The 16,148-nt window shown below is 41.5% G+C and overlaps 1 protein-coding gene across 10 annotated transcripts in view; it reads left to right on the forward strand.

Moving 5' to 3' along the window:
• Positions 1-15,322, forward strand: part of cspg5a (chondroitin sulfate proteoglycan 5a) — an 83,519-nt gene extending 68,197 nt beyond the window's left edge. For 2 of the 10 annotated variants that reach the window (XM_084727547.1, XM_084727557.1), the window contains exons 4-6: positions 1,850-2,006; positions 7,248-7,304; positions 14,264-15,322. In XM_084727547.1, coding sequence (XP_084583673.1) covers positions 1,850-2,006; positions 7,248-7,304; positions 14,264-14,431 — 382 coding nt within the window. In that variant the 3' untranslated portion in view covers positions 14,432-15,322. Of the gene's footprint in view, positions 1-1,849; positions 2,007-7,247; positions 7,305-11,724; positions 11,827-14,263 lie in introns of all 10 variants that reach the window. The other 8 variants (XM_084727551.1, XM_084727556.1, XM_084727550.1 and 5 more) reach the window with 8 other exon arrangements.
• The last annotated feature ends 826 nt before the right edge of the window (positions 15,323-16,148 follow it).

Genomic DNA, 16,148 nt, shown 5'->3' on the forward strand with positions numbered 1-16,148 from the left:
GAGCAGTCGAACAAGCAGAGCAGCTTCACCTTTGGGGAAGCAAAGGTGTGCTTTTGCAACCTCAGTAATCTGACTGTTAAAACTTAAACTTGGAGCTTGAAAACTACGCAAGATAGGCTAATAGCTTCACTGAGCACGGCAATGTTGCAGGCCACCAATGCTGTTTGCTCCCATTCTAGACAACAACAGAAGCGCTGCAGCGTATCCCAGACATATCCCTTGTACCAAGTCTATTTTTGATGGATGCCACATCAAGCTGCACAGAGCAGACTGAATGGGCAGGAAGTCAGACACAGGAGCAATGTAGAGAATCCAGACAATTTTCACTTTATTGTAATTGCACAGAGTACTGAGACAATGAAACGGAGTGTAAGGAAAATGACAAATCCGGGCAAGTCAACAAATACAGTGTGAAAAATGCTTCACTTCTGAAACACTCCTGATGGGAATGTGACAGTATTCTGGCTGGTTTTCAGTCAGTCAGACAAATCAAGACTGAAAATACTGACCTAAAAAGAGGTGGCGGAAAATTATTGTTGCACATCAACTTTTCCCTGCAATGAAAGCCATCAGTGGTCTTTGAAGAACAGGTAATTTGCCTCAATCAACGTCAAATGCTTTCTGATTGAACAACAATTGTTGACGCTCTGCTCACAAAGACAGCTGTGTTTGAACCAATTTGCAGTTGCAGTCCCTGGACAGATGTTACAGTTATATATCACAGAGCTTTTGCAAGGTCTCGTTTTCTCAGTTATGAGGTAGTATCGATGCCCCATGTACTCTCGAAACAGTGAGATCGGATAGAAAAGCATGAAGTTAGTTTATTTGCAAGAATTTGTAATGAACATGAGGAAGATTATTTGCATTAATATCATCACTTCTTGTCAGTTGAGTGTACAGAAACCAAATCTCTCAAAACCCGTGTGTGGTTTAAAACAGAAACAAAAGTTTTTGTCTCTACTGTTCTCTCTCTATGAGTCACAGTAAGACAACAGTGGGTCAAATGTGAGCCTCTATAAGAAGCAGGAAACTTCAGTCTGATGGTCAGAAATGAAACATTATATTCTCAGTTTGTTGCATCACAGATTGTTATTTGTGTGTCTGTTTTTTTCTGTTTGCCGATGGACAAACAGAAGACGTAAACCTGCTGTCTAACTAATGCTGCTTTCTTGCTTTTTTCTCCCCCCCTCCTTTTTTTTCCTCTGACGATCCCTCCTGTCTGTTTTTTTCTTCAACGATGTAATCTCTTCTCCTAAATTTTGTCCCTCTCTCTCGCCCCTTTTGTTCCATTTTGTTCCACTGTCTCTCCATTTATCTTCTCCGTCTCTTCTTCTTTTTTCTCCCTTTGGATTCGCTCAAACGTCTTTCCTCCTGCTTCTCTCACCTTGTGGATCATCATCTGCAAATGTCACTTCACCCCCGTCTCATCCTCCCTTCCTTCGTCTTCCTTCTCCTCCTCCTGGACTCTTGTCAAATCCTCCAACTCCCTTGTCCTCTTACTATCTCTCCAAAACTCTTTTTCATTATCTGAACCTCCAAATCGCCCTCTTCCTTATCTTGTTCTCTTAAACGTCCTTCATTCTTCTCTTACTTTCCATTTTCACCTCCTACCTCCTCCTGTCTCTCTTCTTTTTTCAAACTCTTCCTCTCTTTCTCTCTCTATATAATTTCTTTGCTTTTGTTACCTCACCTGTGCTTAAACTCTTTCTTCCTGTCTCTCAAACTCTTTTCTCCTCTTCTTTTTCCCTTCACCATTTTTATTTCCCTCCACCTTTCACTCATCCTCTCCCCCCCATCCTCCCTTTCACCCCCCCCCCCCCCCCCCCCCCCCTCATCTTCCGACACCCAGCAGTAAGTACCGGCCTACATCGGAGCAGCACAATGATAATTTCTCGCTGTCCACCATCGCTGAGGGCTCCCACCCAAATGTAAGGAAACTGTGCGACACCCCTCCTAACGTCCCTCATGCCCGTGCATTGGCTTACTATGATAACATTATCTGTCAGGTAACGTGGTTCTCGCCTCTCTCTCTCTCCCTTTTTCTGCATCTCCCCTGCAAACCCTGCCCGGGCCCCCTGACCCCTGCTCCCCCTAATGCATGGGCATGAGTATTCTCCGAGGTGTGCAATGCTAAAGAGGGGGATGGGTGGGGTTGAAGTGTGAGAAAGGATGGTGGGAGTTTTCTCAGCACCCAGTCAGGGTTTATTTTGCAACGAGGACATGCTCACTGTACATCACCCTGCTTATTACAATAATCTGACACAAAATATTAACTTAAAAATGATTTTATTGATTTAAAAGAATCAAGTCCTGATTTAATACCAATTTTTGCATGTTTTAGCCAGTTTATCACAAATTACAAATATATATTTAGAAGTCTGAGTATACTTTTCCAACTGTGCAGGTTCCATTCATTTCCTTCAGGCATGTCAGATTCCTGAAGCTTGCTTGAGTTGCAATGTCTTTCAATATTGATGAATCATTTCGCTATTTTATTCATCAATTCTTTAGTTCACAGAATTTAAAATAATGCTGGAAAGTGCCCATTGCTGTCCCAAACCCAGAGATATTCATTTTACAATCATTTAATACCAAGAAAAGCAGCAAATCCTCACATTTGAGAAGCTAAAACAATCAATTTACCTGATAAAATGACAATTTTCTGTCAGTAGACTAATCAATTATTCCACTAATTGTTTCAGCACTACTGAGCTGTCGAGTCTGCATGTTTGTCAAGCTTTCCTTGTTGCTCTGAGGCCATGCTAGCCCGGCATCAGAATCTCACAGTTCATTTATGATTCCCATGGGGTGTTATCAACAAGTGCAGATTCCAGATCAGCCGGATACACCTACAGCTATTCAGAGCAACGAAACGTCTGATGTAGTGCAGTAAAAAAGTAAATGTAGTAAATCAAGCTTACCAAATTCTGTCAGAAGTACAGCAAACACATCTTTCTTATCAATAAAAGTTTTAACTGAAGTTCTTTGTGCTTCTTTTGGAGAAAATACACTGTTCAGTTTGTTAAATACTGATGCAATATCATTAACCAACTGTAAAAGTTCCACATCAGCGGCAGCCATCTTGGTCTCTGCACAGTTATATCAGACCCACCCCATTTAGATAAATGGTTGTGACTGGCCTGATGATAAAATAACGAAACTTGAGGTTCACTGTGATGGATTTGACGTAAGGGACATTAGTAGCAATATAAAGTTAATGTAATGAGCTCTTTCTCTTGATCAGAAGAATAAATGTACCACCAAAAAGCACGCAAGTCAAAACCTGCAAAAGTGCTTAAAGTGAGGGTGCATTTTCTTACTCCACTCAGCAGTACCAACCGTACGGAGGGTGAGTTTGTGCTGTACCAGATCCAGGTAACAAGTATTGAAGCAGGAACGACTGGAGCCCTTGCGGCATGTTACCATGGTAACACGATGGATGTCAAGTCTCATAGTTTCATTGTGTTTATTGATTCAGTTCCCCTGGTTTATTGCTTATTGATCCCATTTTGAAGGTGGTGGCAAAACACACACAGACACACACACGTAAGAGATGAGAAAAAGTAGAAAAGAGTTTAGGTTCTGTGCCAACCTGCTGTAGAAACATTGTTTTTTAACCAAGTTGAGAACGTCTGGAAAAATCAAGTCCTAAAGGAGCAATTTTGTGGAAACGCTCAGACGGGCTGCAGGAGTAGAAATCGAGGGTAGCATCGTAAAACTGACAAGTTTACAAGTTACTGTAAGTTGATCGGGTGTTTATAACTCTAAATTGTTTGTTAATGTAAAGCTGTGCCCGTAAAAAAAAAAAAAAAAAAAGCCCACTGCTCTGAAAATGCACACTATGGAGTTGGAGGTCAGTGACTTCCTGTCTAACTGCCTGCCAAACTCCATTAACATATTGCTTAATTTAACTGTTATAAACATCTATGCATTCTACAAGATCATTAATGATTTCTTACAGCTCATAAACAGACGCTTAATTATTCAGCGAACATTCAGCATTCATTTGATCAACAAGCAGGCAAGTAAAAACAGTTATTCTGGCCCAGAAAAGGACACATTTATCATTTAATATTCAGCTGTGTCCAAAAAACTCTTAATTGCATGCTGACAAGGAGAAGCCAGAGCATAAATCAGCTCTGAGTCTGAATCAGGGTACTAACGCAGCCAAGATTAGAGGTTAAATCCCTCTGAAATTATGCAGTCTGAACAGTTACTGATTATTTTCACAGTGCAGCTAGCAATCCATCCTCGCTTTAGAGAAAACTCCCACAATCCTCCACTGCTACCCCTCCCCATCCCATCTCTTTCTAACCTGCTCTCTCTCTGATCACCTCTTGCATCGGTATGTCATGGCATTCCTGCTCTGTCGCTAACATGCGCCACCTAGTGGCCATGTCAGCTAACGCAAGCTCTGCTTCGCTGTCCGTTTACGAATCTGCTCTTTTAACAACATGTCTGCTTTACTTGTTTATCCTGAAAATGGGCAGGGCTGTGGGAGGGGCTGTTATGATTGGTCAAAAAATGGTTTATTCTGGTTTCCTTGGGGAGGGGGCAAGGCAGGGGATGGACTGATGTCACAAACAGGTAAGCTAAAGGTGTGGGACATTTGGGAGAAATGGTCAGGGGTTATCAGGATAAACATCTGAGATGCAACGCCTCGCGGCTGCCTGCGGGTGGCAGCAGAGAGCCAACAGGTGCCTCACTAACTGAAGCATGGGTAGCTAGTAGCTGCAACGCTGTGGTTGTAGCAGCATGGGTAGTTGTAGTGCTACAACTGAGGTAGAGTTTGTTTTGTTTTGATTTGTTTTTGTTTTATAGGATGTGGTACCACCCTCTAACAACTCCATCAGTAGTTCTGTTAACATGTGAAGCTGTAAAGAATAGTTGCTTCTCTATAAGTCTCATTTCTTTCATTATAGCTCCACAGTTTTAGAAATCTCATTCCTGTAGAGGCAAGAGTCTCATTTTAACCCCAAACCAAATACCATTTTCACCACCCTGACAGACAAGAAATCCAAAAGGCTTAATAATAAAACATCCATCATCACCTCCTAATAACATCTCTAAAATGTCAACTTTCTAACTCAACACTACCCACATCACAGCCCCTAAAATCCCAACTCATCCACTGGACTGAATAGTATTTGAAAAAACTTTAACTGGTTTGTTTGAGCACACCCAAAGGTGCCCCTGTAAAGTTTTTGACCATGAGTATGGTTAAGGAGCAGTGTTATGATGTTCAGTTTGTATCTGGCACACGCCTGAACATGAAGGTGTCAAGCATTGGTGCAATGCAATGCACATTTCTGCTACTAGTTTTAGTTGGTGGCAGAAGAATGTATGTATGTATATTTTAAATATAGCAGTGTGGCGGAAAATACAGGAAAGAAGACTGCAATCTAGCAAACATGGATGGAAACGATGCAAGTTTAAAAAATATTAATAAAAATCAGCTTTCCAAGTGGTCTATGAGGAAGGAAATGTCCTCAGCATGTTGGTTAGGCATCAAGGATATACTCATTATGTTTGGTGAGAACCAAGTGTTGGTGAATGTGAACATAACTTTCTTTGCCACCAACCCAAAGCATCAGTATTTGACAGTCTGGGAATGAGACTCAACAATCAAATGTGTTTTTTCAGAATCGCTTACTGCACCTTTCATTAATAAGTAACTTTCTACAATATCAAAAATTAAATTTAGCTTTTGCCTGGTGTCTATAATCTGTCAGAGACTGGTTGCAAAGATAGAAATCTCTCTGTTGCACCACTCTGCAATCACTAGTGTGTTGTTTACAAAGTAACCTGTGACAAATAACGTTTGTTGAAAGGCGGCTTATCGATCTTAAGTGTTTCTGCCTTCTAATTGTGCTGTGCAACTTCTGTCACAGACTAAAGATGACCGGTGTGCAGCCTTGCAACCAACGATTGCCTGCAACAAAAGTCTGACAGTGTCAGAAATTTAGGGTAACCATCTTACAATGTGACCACTGCTGTGACCTACATCTACTAACCAACCAACTGACAAAGCCAGATCATATCAGTAGATGCTACAACACATAAACACACATTTATTGTATTGTAGCATACTGAGCAAACTACAAAATACTTAATGTTACCTCAAGCTTTCTCTGAAAAATTGGCCTCCTAAGTTGGCCTCTTTTCGGGTCCACATTTTCCTTCTCCTCTTCTTGCTGTGTACGTTGATGATGTACATGGACTTGCGTGGTACCCTACAGTTCAGTAGGTGTGATCACTGTACAGTCTACATACATCAAACCTGATGTCGTACCTAAGTTTTTTAAACCCAGGTCACACAATGAGGCTGCAGTAAACTTTAAGATTGCTGAAATCTCAGTCTGTAGCTGCCATAAGCCTGCAAAAAAAAGATTCAAGATCTCAAGTGAATCTTTGACATTTAGTCTCTTATAACTTGTTGAAGGTTAAACTTTAATAGATTGAAGAAGGGATTTGAAAGGATTTGATAAGCAGACTGGATTCTGGATTCAGATCCAATAAAATGGCACCAAAACCCAACCCTGTAAAGGAAAGTCATAAAAACATAATAACTCTGACTCGCAACCTTTCTTTGACAGACGTGGCACACTCTGCTCTCTTGTCTGTCTGTTGAGCCTAAAACAAACCAAACAAATTTCCAACTACTATTCAGCCCAGTTTTATTTTTCAACCACATACAAAATTCACTTAGACGTGTACAGAATGCTTCCCCAAACCAAAAACCATCCCAACTCACTCAGTTTCCCCCAAAATGAACCCACTAATAAAGCAAATAACCTCAATTCCCCTCCGAACTAATAGCCCAGTGTCACAACGGTGGAGGACCTCACCAGAAATATCCAAACCTGTACTTACAGAATAAAGTCCAGACAGGACCAGAGAGTGTGTGTTTCTACCTCAGAGATACTGTAGCCAGCTGGGAATATCAGCTGTCGTCTGACAGGAAGTCTCGTTACTCCTACTGTTGGTCTCTGTCTCCAACACTCGATCTCTCTCTGTCTATTTTATCTGTCTGCTTCTATCTCTTCCCGTCTGCCTCCTTTTTCTGTCTCCGTCTTCCTCACTTAATCTGTCTGTATCGTCTCTGATCTGTCGCTCCTCCCGCTCGCCTTCTTTCTTTCTTCATCCTCACGCTTTCTCTACCTGTCTTTCTTTCTTTCTTTCTTTCTGAGGATGCCTGTTATGGTTTTTGAGGAGTATAACCCTTTGCCCCATCCCCCTCCCCTCAGAAAACCATGAGCAGATACACCTGGGAGTGTAAGACCAAAGAGGAGTCCGACTGTGAGGTAAGACCAAAATCCCAAATGTCAGATAGTCCCGCCCACCCCCTTCTCTCACCTCCCCAAACAGCTCTCTCATTGTTACTGTGGCCCTGTCAATCACCCTCTCTCAGCTCTCAGTGAATCAGTCCAAGTCTTACCCCTCTCCAAAAACCAAAAAATATCCTAAAATCATGGCAAGATACAGATCCACACATATAATGTATTGTGTTAGAATCAAATGTACTTAAAACATCAAATCAGTTTTACCAACACTTCAAAATATATGAAAGGAGAGTAAACATTGCATTAAAGAATTTAAAACTCTATCTTAAAGGGGAACTCCAATCATTTCACACCTCTGTATCTGTTTCCAGCTCTTGGACCTGAAATTGAATCTACTGCAGAGTAGTTGTAGTGTTTGCTGCAGCTTGAGAAAGAAGAAAAAAGATTTCACCACATTTTTGTGGCTGTTCAGTCAGTGTTGATGAAAAATGTTGTCAATTGAAGTGATAAACTCCTCAGTATGTGCTGTATCGAGCGAGGATGCTCACACACGGAGCTATGCCGGCTGTGCCTACATGTACCAGGATGCATTGCACGCATGTAACAAAAATATGCAAGCAACAAAAATACTCAGTCAGTCAGTGGTCGCCTGCCCTCCTTTATCTCCAGCCTCTCTGAAGAAGTTCTCCAGGTCTTTCAGTGAGGTGTAACACCTTCATGCATGGTCAGGAATGATCGAGATCAATCAACAATCGATCAGTTGGTTGTTAAGAATTTGACTGATAATGTTAAATTTAACTGATCTGAAATATAGCGTGTCCATATCTTGGCTTGCTGTCTGAAAATATGTAATATATTGCTGTGGAAATAAAACTTCTGCTTTTCTAAAATTTCAATTGATCGACTGATTGATTGTTATCGTTACTAATGACTGGTTAAGGAAAGCACTTAAAATTTGAGACCCTAATAATAACAGACGAGCAGGGTCTGTTGTGTTTGGCATCCCCGCTCTGAAGAGAAAAAGGTTTTGATTTTGAGGCGGAGACTAGAAATAGCTGAAAAAGCCTGTAGTTCTTAAACACCAACTACATCACTGTAGCACAAACTGAGGAATTCACTGCTTGGCTTGACTAAATTTACCATCGAGGCTGGATGGACATCCACAAAAAAAGTGGTGAAATTTCCCTTTAAAATGCAGAGCCTGGAGGTAAAATCCAAACCCAGTCCCAGTCACAAACAGACGTAATAACTGCATCAGTCCTGCGGCAGGAAACTGCTGACCTTGTGAGGACCTTGTCACACGTCCAGACAGACGGCGTACCACCTCAGCTGCACACACACACACACAAACACACACACACACACACAAACACACACACACACACACACACACACACACACACACACACACACACTGAGGCTTTCAGTGAAACAAGACAACCCCTGCAGTTGGTGGTGAAAAAGCAGAATTTACAAAGAAATTGAACCGTACACAAACAGAGAAAGACCACCGTGTAAAAAAAAAAAACACATGCGCACACATTTTGCATACACACACACACACATCATTTCTGAACAATAACACACAAAAAGCACTTATGTTTCCCTGCAGTAATAGAACGCTTTGTGCTTCGCTCACTGTGTCAAATTGAACCCTCTTGTCCTCAATCTTTGCTCCACAGTAATTCAGCAGGGTTCAGCCACACAGTTTCCTCTGCAGCGAATGCTGAAATGGAATTGTTTTTTTTGTCAATACTAAATAAATTCTACACAGAAAATGAATTGACCGGGCAGAGCTGGCTGTAATTTCTAAGATGATTTCATTTCCATCGACTGAATCGGCTCTCATCAAAACTGAATTGACCCTGAAGTCGAACCGCTGCAGTCGCTCAGTAATATTGTACATTTAAAAATGAGTTGATTGTCTCTTTGAATTTGAATACGTTCATATGATCCTTTATGCAGTAAGAGCAGAAAATACTGGGACCATTTAGAGCGAGCAGATCGATGATTTCTTGTTGATTTTATTATTAAAATGATGATCTGAAAAGTAGTGTTTTTTCTCCATTTTTGTCTCTTATCACTGCAGCGTGGGCAGTGCTATGACTTTTTTTTTCTTTGGACTTAGAAATTGGATTTTTCATTAGGTTTTGTCTCAATGCCCAGTTTGTTAAACTGGGCAGTGAAATTTAAGTTTAAAGGACATCACTGTCTTTGCGCCAGAAGACTTTAGAGAGTTGCAGAGTATTCAGATGGAAATGTGAGATGACATTTTAACTCAGACAAATGAGACTCAAACTTTGAATCAGTTCAATTGTCGAGAGATCATCCTTGCATTATGTACACATGTATCGGAAACACTCTGGAAACACAGTTATTACTGATGGAGCGATTTAAAAATCAAGTGATGACCAGTCCTTCTTGTTGTCTTCTTGTTCCTCTGCACTTTGCACAAACACTGACGTGCATATGAACCAGAGACAAACACACTCTTGAATGCAAACATATCCTCAGAGAAAAGAGCCAGTCAATAAACAAACAAATCACAAACAAGTACAGGCGGGCTAATATAAACACTCACACACACACACACATATACCAATACAAATATTTTAATCTGAGGTTTATGTACCCAAGCATGAAAAAAATCCACAAAAGCTAACAAACACACAGGTGTACTGACTCTCACAACAACAATGTAAATTCAGAACATGTTCAATCAGTTGCAGGAAAACAGCTGAAGAAAAATAGAGATCCAAACACAAATACAAATAATTCTGAACACCTGCCTGCACTTAACACACGTATACACATTGTATGATCAAATTAATGTCTACTTTGGTCATTTCTTTGCACTATGATCAAGATGACTGTTAGCTAAAATCAAACAACGCTGCAAATTTAAGACCACATTTCCCATAAACCCCACTGCTTCCTGCAAAGAAGGCTGCCTTTATCCATTAATTTTATTTTACTTGACTTAAAGCCCCTATGTGTGTGGTTTAATGGTAGTTTAACAAGATTAAGAGTCTACAGCCATGCTAGCCTCTGTGAGGCTGAATGCTAACATCAGCACGCTAACATGCTTACTAGTTAATTAGCTAATTAGCACTAAAGACGAAGTGCAGTTAAGATCAATGGGGATGTCATTAGTTTAACGGGTATTTGGTCATTAAACAAAGTATCAGACAAATTAAAATTTTGACCATTTTTAGCAATGTGCATTCATGTGAATGTCCCCGTCACTGTGGTTATAGCTGCGTGCATTGCCATTATACATTGTTAACATTCTCACGCTTTCTTGCTATTTTGTAGCCACCAATGCTCATTTGGGGCAACTTTGAATATGGTGGATAAGAGGAAAAAAAGGGACTTTCACAAGAATTTCCTGACTAGCTCCTGTTTCACGTTCCTAATTATTTTGTTCAATCATGTCTCTTACTAGTCACAGTGCAGGGCTGGAACTGTTTGCCTCGCAGTCAGCCTTTGGACAGTCTGAGAAACAGTGCGTTTTGAGGAGGTTAAGTATGTCAATGAGTGACTTTTTTCCCCCCTAGGATGGCAAAAGAATGACGTGCCCTACTCCACCTCTGGATGTTTGCTTTTTTTTCTTCTGTGTCGGGTTGTTGGAACTGAAGTGAGCCCCAAAAAAATCCTGAACACAGAAATAGTTTAAGAATCTAACTCCACAATTCATTGCTACATAGTTCACAGTGTTTTCACATTTCCAGCAACTATTTTCTAACATTTATGTGTTTAGAAGACTTTAAACCTAACCAACCCAACCAACAAATGCACCAACCTAGAGCACTAGCCAGTCAGAGGCAGCCTGGGCAGGTCATTCCTTTGCCATCCTAGAAAAAGAAAATTTACATCCAATAAGCTCGTCAGAAATTCTTGCCAAACATTTCTTGCATACACAAAATCCAAATACTATGCAGTTCAAATGCACTACATACTCAGTCTGATGTCATACTTCGTAAACTCTACCAATTTCAGTATAGCTGTCTCATTTTTGTACAAACAAAAACATATGCCCTCATAGTTATTTGAAAGGTGCTTTAATCACATTAAAGACAAAACTCTACATACAGGGGCTTTAAGAAGATCAGAACGTTGGAGAAGCTTTTTCCCATCTGCTATAAATTCTGTCTCTGGACTCTGAAACAGCTCATGAAGCACCTTAAATCAAATCTACAGTCCACCTTCGCCAGCCCACTAAAACACAAAAGGACATCAGGAACTGTCCGTGTGCCTCCATCATCATCATCATCAGAACCTTGTTTATCTCTGTTCCCACCCCCCCACCCCCCAAAGTGACACCCGCTCTAAAGTCCTCGTGGCTCTGTGCCTCCCACCCACCCACCGCCTGCCCACCCCCACCTCACCTCTCCACCCATGCACAACAATGAAATCCAACAAACAAAAAAACATTTTCCAGTTTCACGCTGACGGGAGGACAGAGGGCCCCTATCCCGTAACCATGGAAGTGACGTATCCGCACGTCCTGCCTGAAGTTACTATCTAGGCCAGCAGCCAGCGGGTAAATGCTCTCACTGCTCTTCCTTTCTAAAAGTGCCATTGAATCGAAACACAAACATTCAATTAGGGGGGTGTTTGTAAATGGCACTGGCCTCAGGGTCTGGGATTTGATGTGTGTGTGTGTGTGAATCTGAATGAATGTATCACTCTATACTCTTGTCTGTAAGGGTGTGTTTGTGCCTCTGTGTGTGTGTGTGTGTGTGACGGTGAGGCACAGACGGACGCCCCAGGATGCCAGGGCGCAGCAGGGTCGATGATGCCATGCAATATTAATGGGGATAAAAGGCTGGAAAAACAGAGCTAAAACGGACTCTGCAATCAATGTGTTCCCTCTGACCTTAATTAAATTCAGATGAATTGAATTGAAACCTCTTAAAACACGTTTTGTTTTTTTGTTTTTTTCCCCCAGTGACTGCTTGGGTATGTATGACGGTGGTACCCACAGATAAAACAGGCCAGGATGGAGAGCGTATTTGTCTCTTTGTTTTTTTTTTTTTGGGTGGGGGGGAAATAAATAAATGAGAGGAGGAGGAGGAGGAGGTGAAGCAGGAGGAGATGAGGCGTTCTGCATGAGCGATCATTTCTGCACATGGGGGCATATCAGGGTCTTGCATGTGGATGTGCATGTGCTTCCTGGGTTGCCTGAAAAGGGGGGGTGGGGGGTGGGGTTGGTTTTTGGTGTCGCTCATGCAGCTCACCTCACTGCCTCCTCAACCAAACACAACATGCCAGCCGAGCATGATGATTATCAGACAGCGGAGCGTCCAAAACCACTGAAATGGCTGCTACTGAGGCTGGTCCTGCTTGAAGCAACAACAGAATAGCTGCAATTTTAATTTTGTTGAAAATGCTCTGGTATTTTGCTGCATTCTTGCAGTCTCTAAAGGATCATACCAGTGCTTCTTTTTACAGGTTTCAGCCCTTTTGTTCACAAATCTAATACTCTACATTGCAAAGAAAAAAAATGCTGCTGTGTTTTATAAAGTTGAGTGTATTTTTTCAGCCATTTCAGGGTTTGTTTCTGTTCATTTCTGTACAATTTGAAAATATATTAACTGACTCTTGCTACATCTTATAAAGTTACAACATACCTCCTGCACAGGCCCAGTTTTGCAAATCTGCACCTGCTGAGCTAAGTACCAGATCTAACCCGTTACCCGCTATCATCATTGCACAGAAATAGTATAATAAGCGGACGGAGCTTCAGCCATAATGCCAAACTTGAGGCTTCAGAATGGCAGTCCGCAAACCAACTGTCCACACAAGTTTCAAGAGTCTGCTTAGTGATTTTTACACTGTACAGAAACCAATAACTCCCTGGAATAATGAGAATAATATAACCCAAAAATCTAAAACCATAATGCAAGCATACAAATTGTAAAGCGAAGATTTGTAGTTCGGGAGCTAAAACTTGCAGCCACACTGGTGTGGTTCTTTAAAGCATGAAGATGGAACATGAAAATCCGTTGGAGTGCATGAGACAAAAGACAAATCCAAAGCTTAGGGACTCTTCAAAAGTGTACTGAGCCTAAGTTTAGCTATGTTTTAACTCGAATACAGTCACCAGACCAGAAGGTCAGTATTGGATGATTCTGCAAAACAAAGAACTATGTTCAGTGACAGCAGTTTTTATGTCCAATGCTAACATTTTTAAAATTTTCAACAAACGATGGTAGGTAGGCAATGTTTTGGGTATGGTAAGGGTTAGGCAACTAAAACATTTGGTAAAGATTAGAGAAACATTGTGGTAACACTTAAACAAAGGAGATATTTTAATTGTCTGTGATGGGATGTAAACTTTGGTCTTCTGCATGAAGAACACAGACTACAGCTTTTGAATTGGCACGTAATGTTGGCATTGGACATAAATTGTGAGCCGCAGAATTGTCCAATATGGACGAATTTTCTTGGAATAAAGGACTGGTTTTCTTTGTGGTTGTTAGATCAGTGTTGATGGTCAGTTTAGTCAACTGAAACAATACATTCCTCAGTGTCTGATATCGACCAAGAAAGCCAAGTTCTTCTGCTTGCGAAGCAGAGCTGACAGTGCCTACATGTGCCAGGATGCATTGCACATAAGCTTGTTGCTGTGTATCACCAAGCTAACCTAGCCCCTGGTTACCCAGAGAGACAGGAATTTTGGTCAGTATAACATGCACGGAAGAATTTATTGCTTCATTTGACTACATTTACCATCAACGCTGACTGGACATCCACATGAAAAGTGCAAAATTTTCCCTTCAGCAAAGATGGACATAGTCTATGAGGATCTCTAGTTTTGATGGGTTGGTCAGTTTGATCCAAAAGCTTAAAAAAAAAAGAAAAAAGATTTACACCATTTGACAGGGTCAAAGTTGCAACTGAATGCAAAACTGTTGTCATGGTTCTAACTGTACTTTCTGCCCCCATCCCTCCACCTCCACCTCTCCCCTGGGTAGGATGATCCTAATTCCCAGAACAAGCTGGAGGACCCGGTGAAGGCCCCGCCCAAGGAGGACGACTCCCTCAACATCCACAACTCTCTGACCCCCAAACACGAGAACCACAAGGTCCTGGGCGAGGAGAACTCCTCGGAGGTAAACTCACTGCAGAACAACATGATGTGAAAACAAAACAAAATCAAAATAACCCCAGCAACCTGACAACACGAAAACGACAAGGTGCACCGGCAACGGGAGCCCCCCCTCCCAAAACAAACCCTCCCTCCCTCCTCTGCTCTCTGTCCGTCCGCTGCCGAGTGCGCCTAACTGGTCAACCAACCAACCAACCAACCAACCAGCCTGCCAACGTACCAGCCAACCAACCCAGTCTGCAACCGTCTCCGACACGGCAACACTGCCACCAAGCGGCCCGGGCCGCTGCAAAAACCGTACACCACCGCCGCCGCCACTGCCCCCAGCTGAGAGTAACCCCTCCTCCTCCCCCAAACAGCCTCACCCTGCCGCCGCCTTGCAAGCCCCCGCCCTTACATCCACTCACGCCCCTGTTTCGCAGCCCCGCCCCCCTTGTTGCTGTCACTCTACTGTCCCTTATCTCTCTTACCTGCACACACAAACACACACACACAAGAAACATACACACACACACAGAAAAGATGAAAACATAAACATGCTTATATGTATACACACACACACACACACACACACACACACACACCTTCCCCTGCCTGCATTGGTGTATTTTGTAAAAAGAAAGAAATCATACAGAAGTTTAAAACGTACGTAAAACGTCATTGTAAAAAAAAAAATTAAGATAAAGCTACTGAGAGGTTTTGATGTTTGTCTGACTAATCCAGTGAGTATGTATAAATATTGGAAAAAAATTGCTTGGATTGATTTAAAAAGAAGCAACACAATGTGTCTTGGTTTTCATTGATGTGATTTCTAATCCTTTGATGTACTTGTTTTTTTGTTTTTTTTTGTACTTTTTTGGGACTTCGAACAGAGAATAAACAAACAAGATTCAGACAGTTGTTGAAATAAACCTTTTTAACATGACCTCTGTGGATCCTGTGTTTTCCTCGGCGTCGCCTCCCCCTTTCTTACCCCTGAACTCCAAAACACTCTCTGCATGGCTTTGAACGCAGCTTTGTAGATGCTTGTTATAAGTGCGCCTCCCTGCTTGCACACACACACACAAACACACACACATACAGGTTTAGACACATTTATACATCATGATTTCAATATTTATACATTTTACTTTAAATTTTATTACTAAACCAAAATCCTGGCTCCTACAAATTACATTTTAATATTAGTAAATTGTTTTACAATGTAATATTAAAGGATTTAAATGCCACACTCTGGGGTTTGTGTCCAGCCACAATAGCGCTTTGATGAAGGGAAGGAAATAACATGATTTTGGGGAGGTTTAGGCAATAAAAGCACTACACTAGGATGAGGGAAAACTGTCATTTTGGTTAGATATTAATAAAAAATCTCATGTCCCAAGTGACTGCTGACTCTTTAATAATGCTGTAGTCACTACAACTGGATAGGGTAACACAAGATGGGCTATGTCGGTGGAAAGCAAATGAAATAAGTGGTCAGTGATGATATTACTGTTACATTCAGTATCACCACTTTTTTGGCTCACCAAGTATGTTAATTATGCATTATTATTATTATGCATTATGTTTCCCTGAAAGCATATTTGCTCAGTTGGCTCAGTTGTCGTGGAGATGTGTAGCTTATCACATGACCATAAATCCCAAACTTTGGTTAAATGATTCCGACTAAACCATCTCAGCCTCATCCCAGCCAACTCAGTCTGCTGATGAAGTCCAAGAGATGTGGCTGAAAGCTAATTGAATAACCAAAT

Source organism: Lutjanus erythropterus, chromosome 9 (genome assembly GCF_056507025.1).
Source record: "Lutjanus erythropterus isolate fLutEry1 chromosome 9, fLutEry1.hap2, whole genome shotgun sequence".
Lineage (NCBI taxonomy): Eukaryota > Metazoa > Chordata > Actinopteri > Lutjaniformes > Lutjanidae > Lutjanus > Lutjanus erythropterus.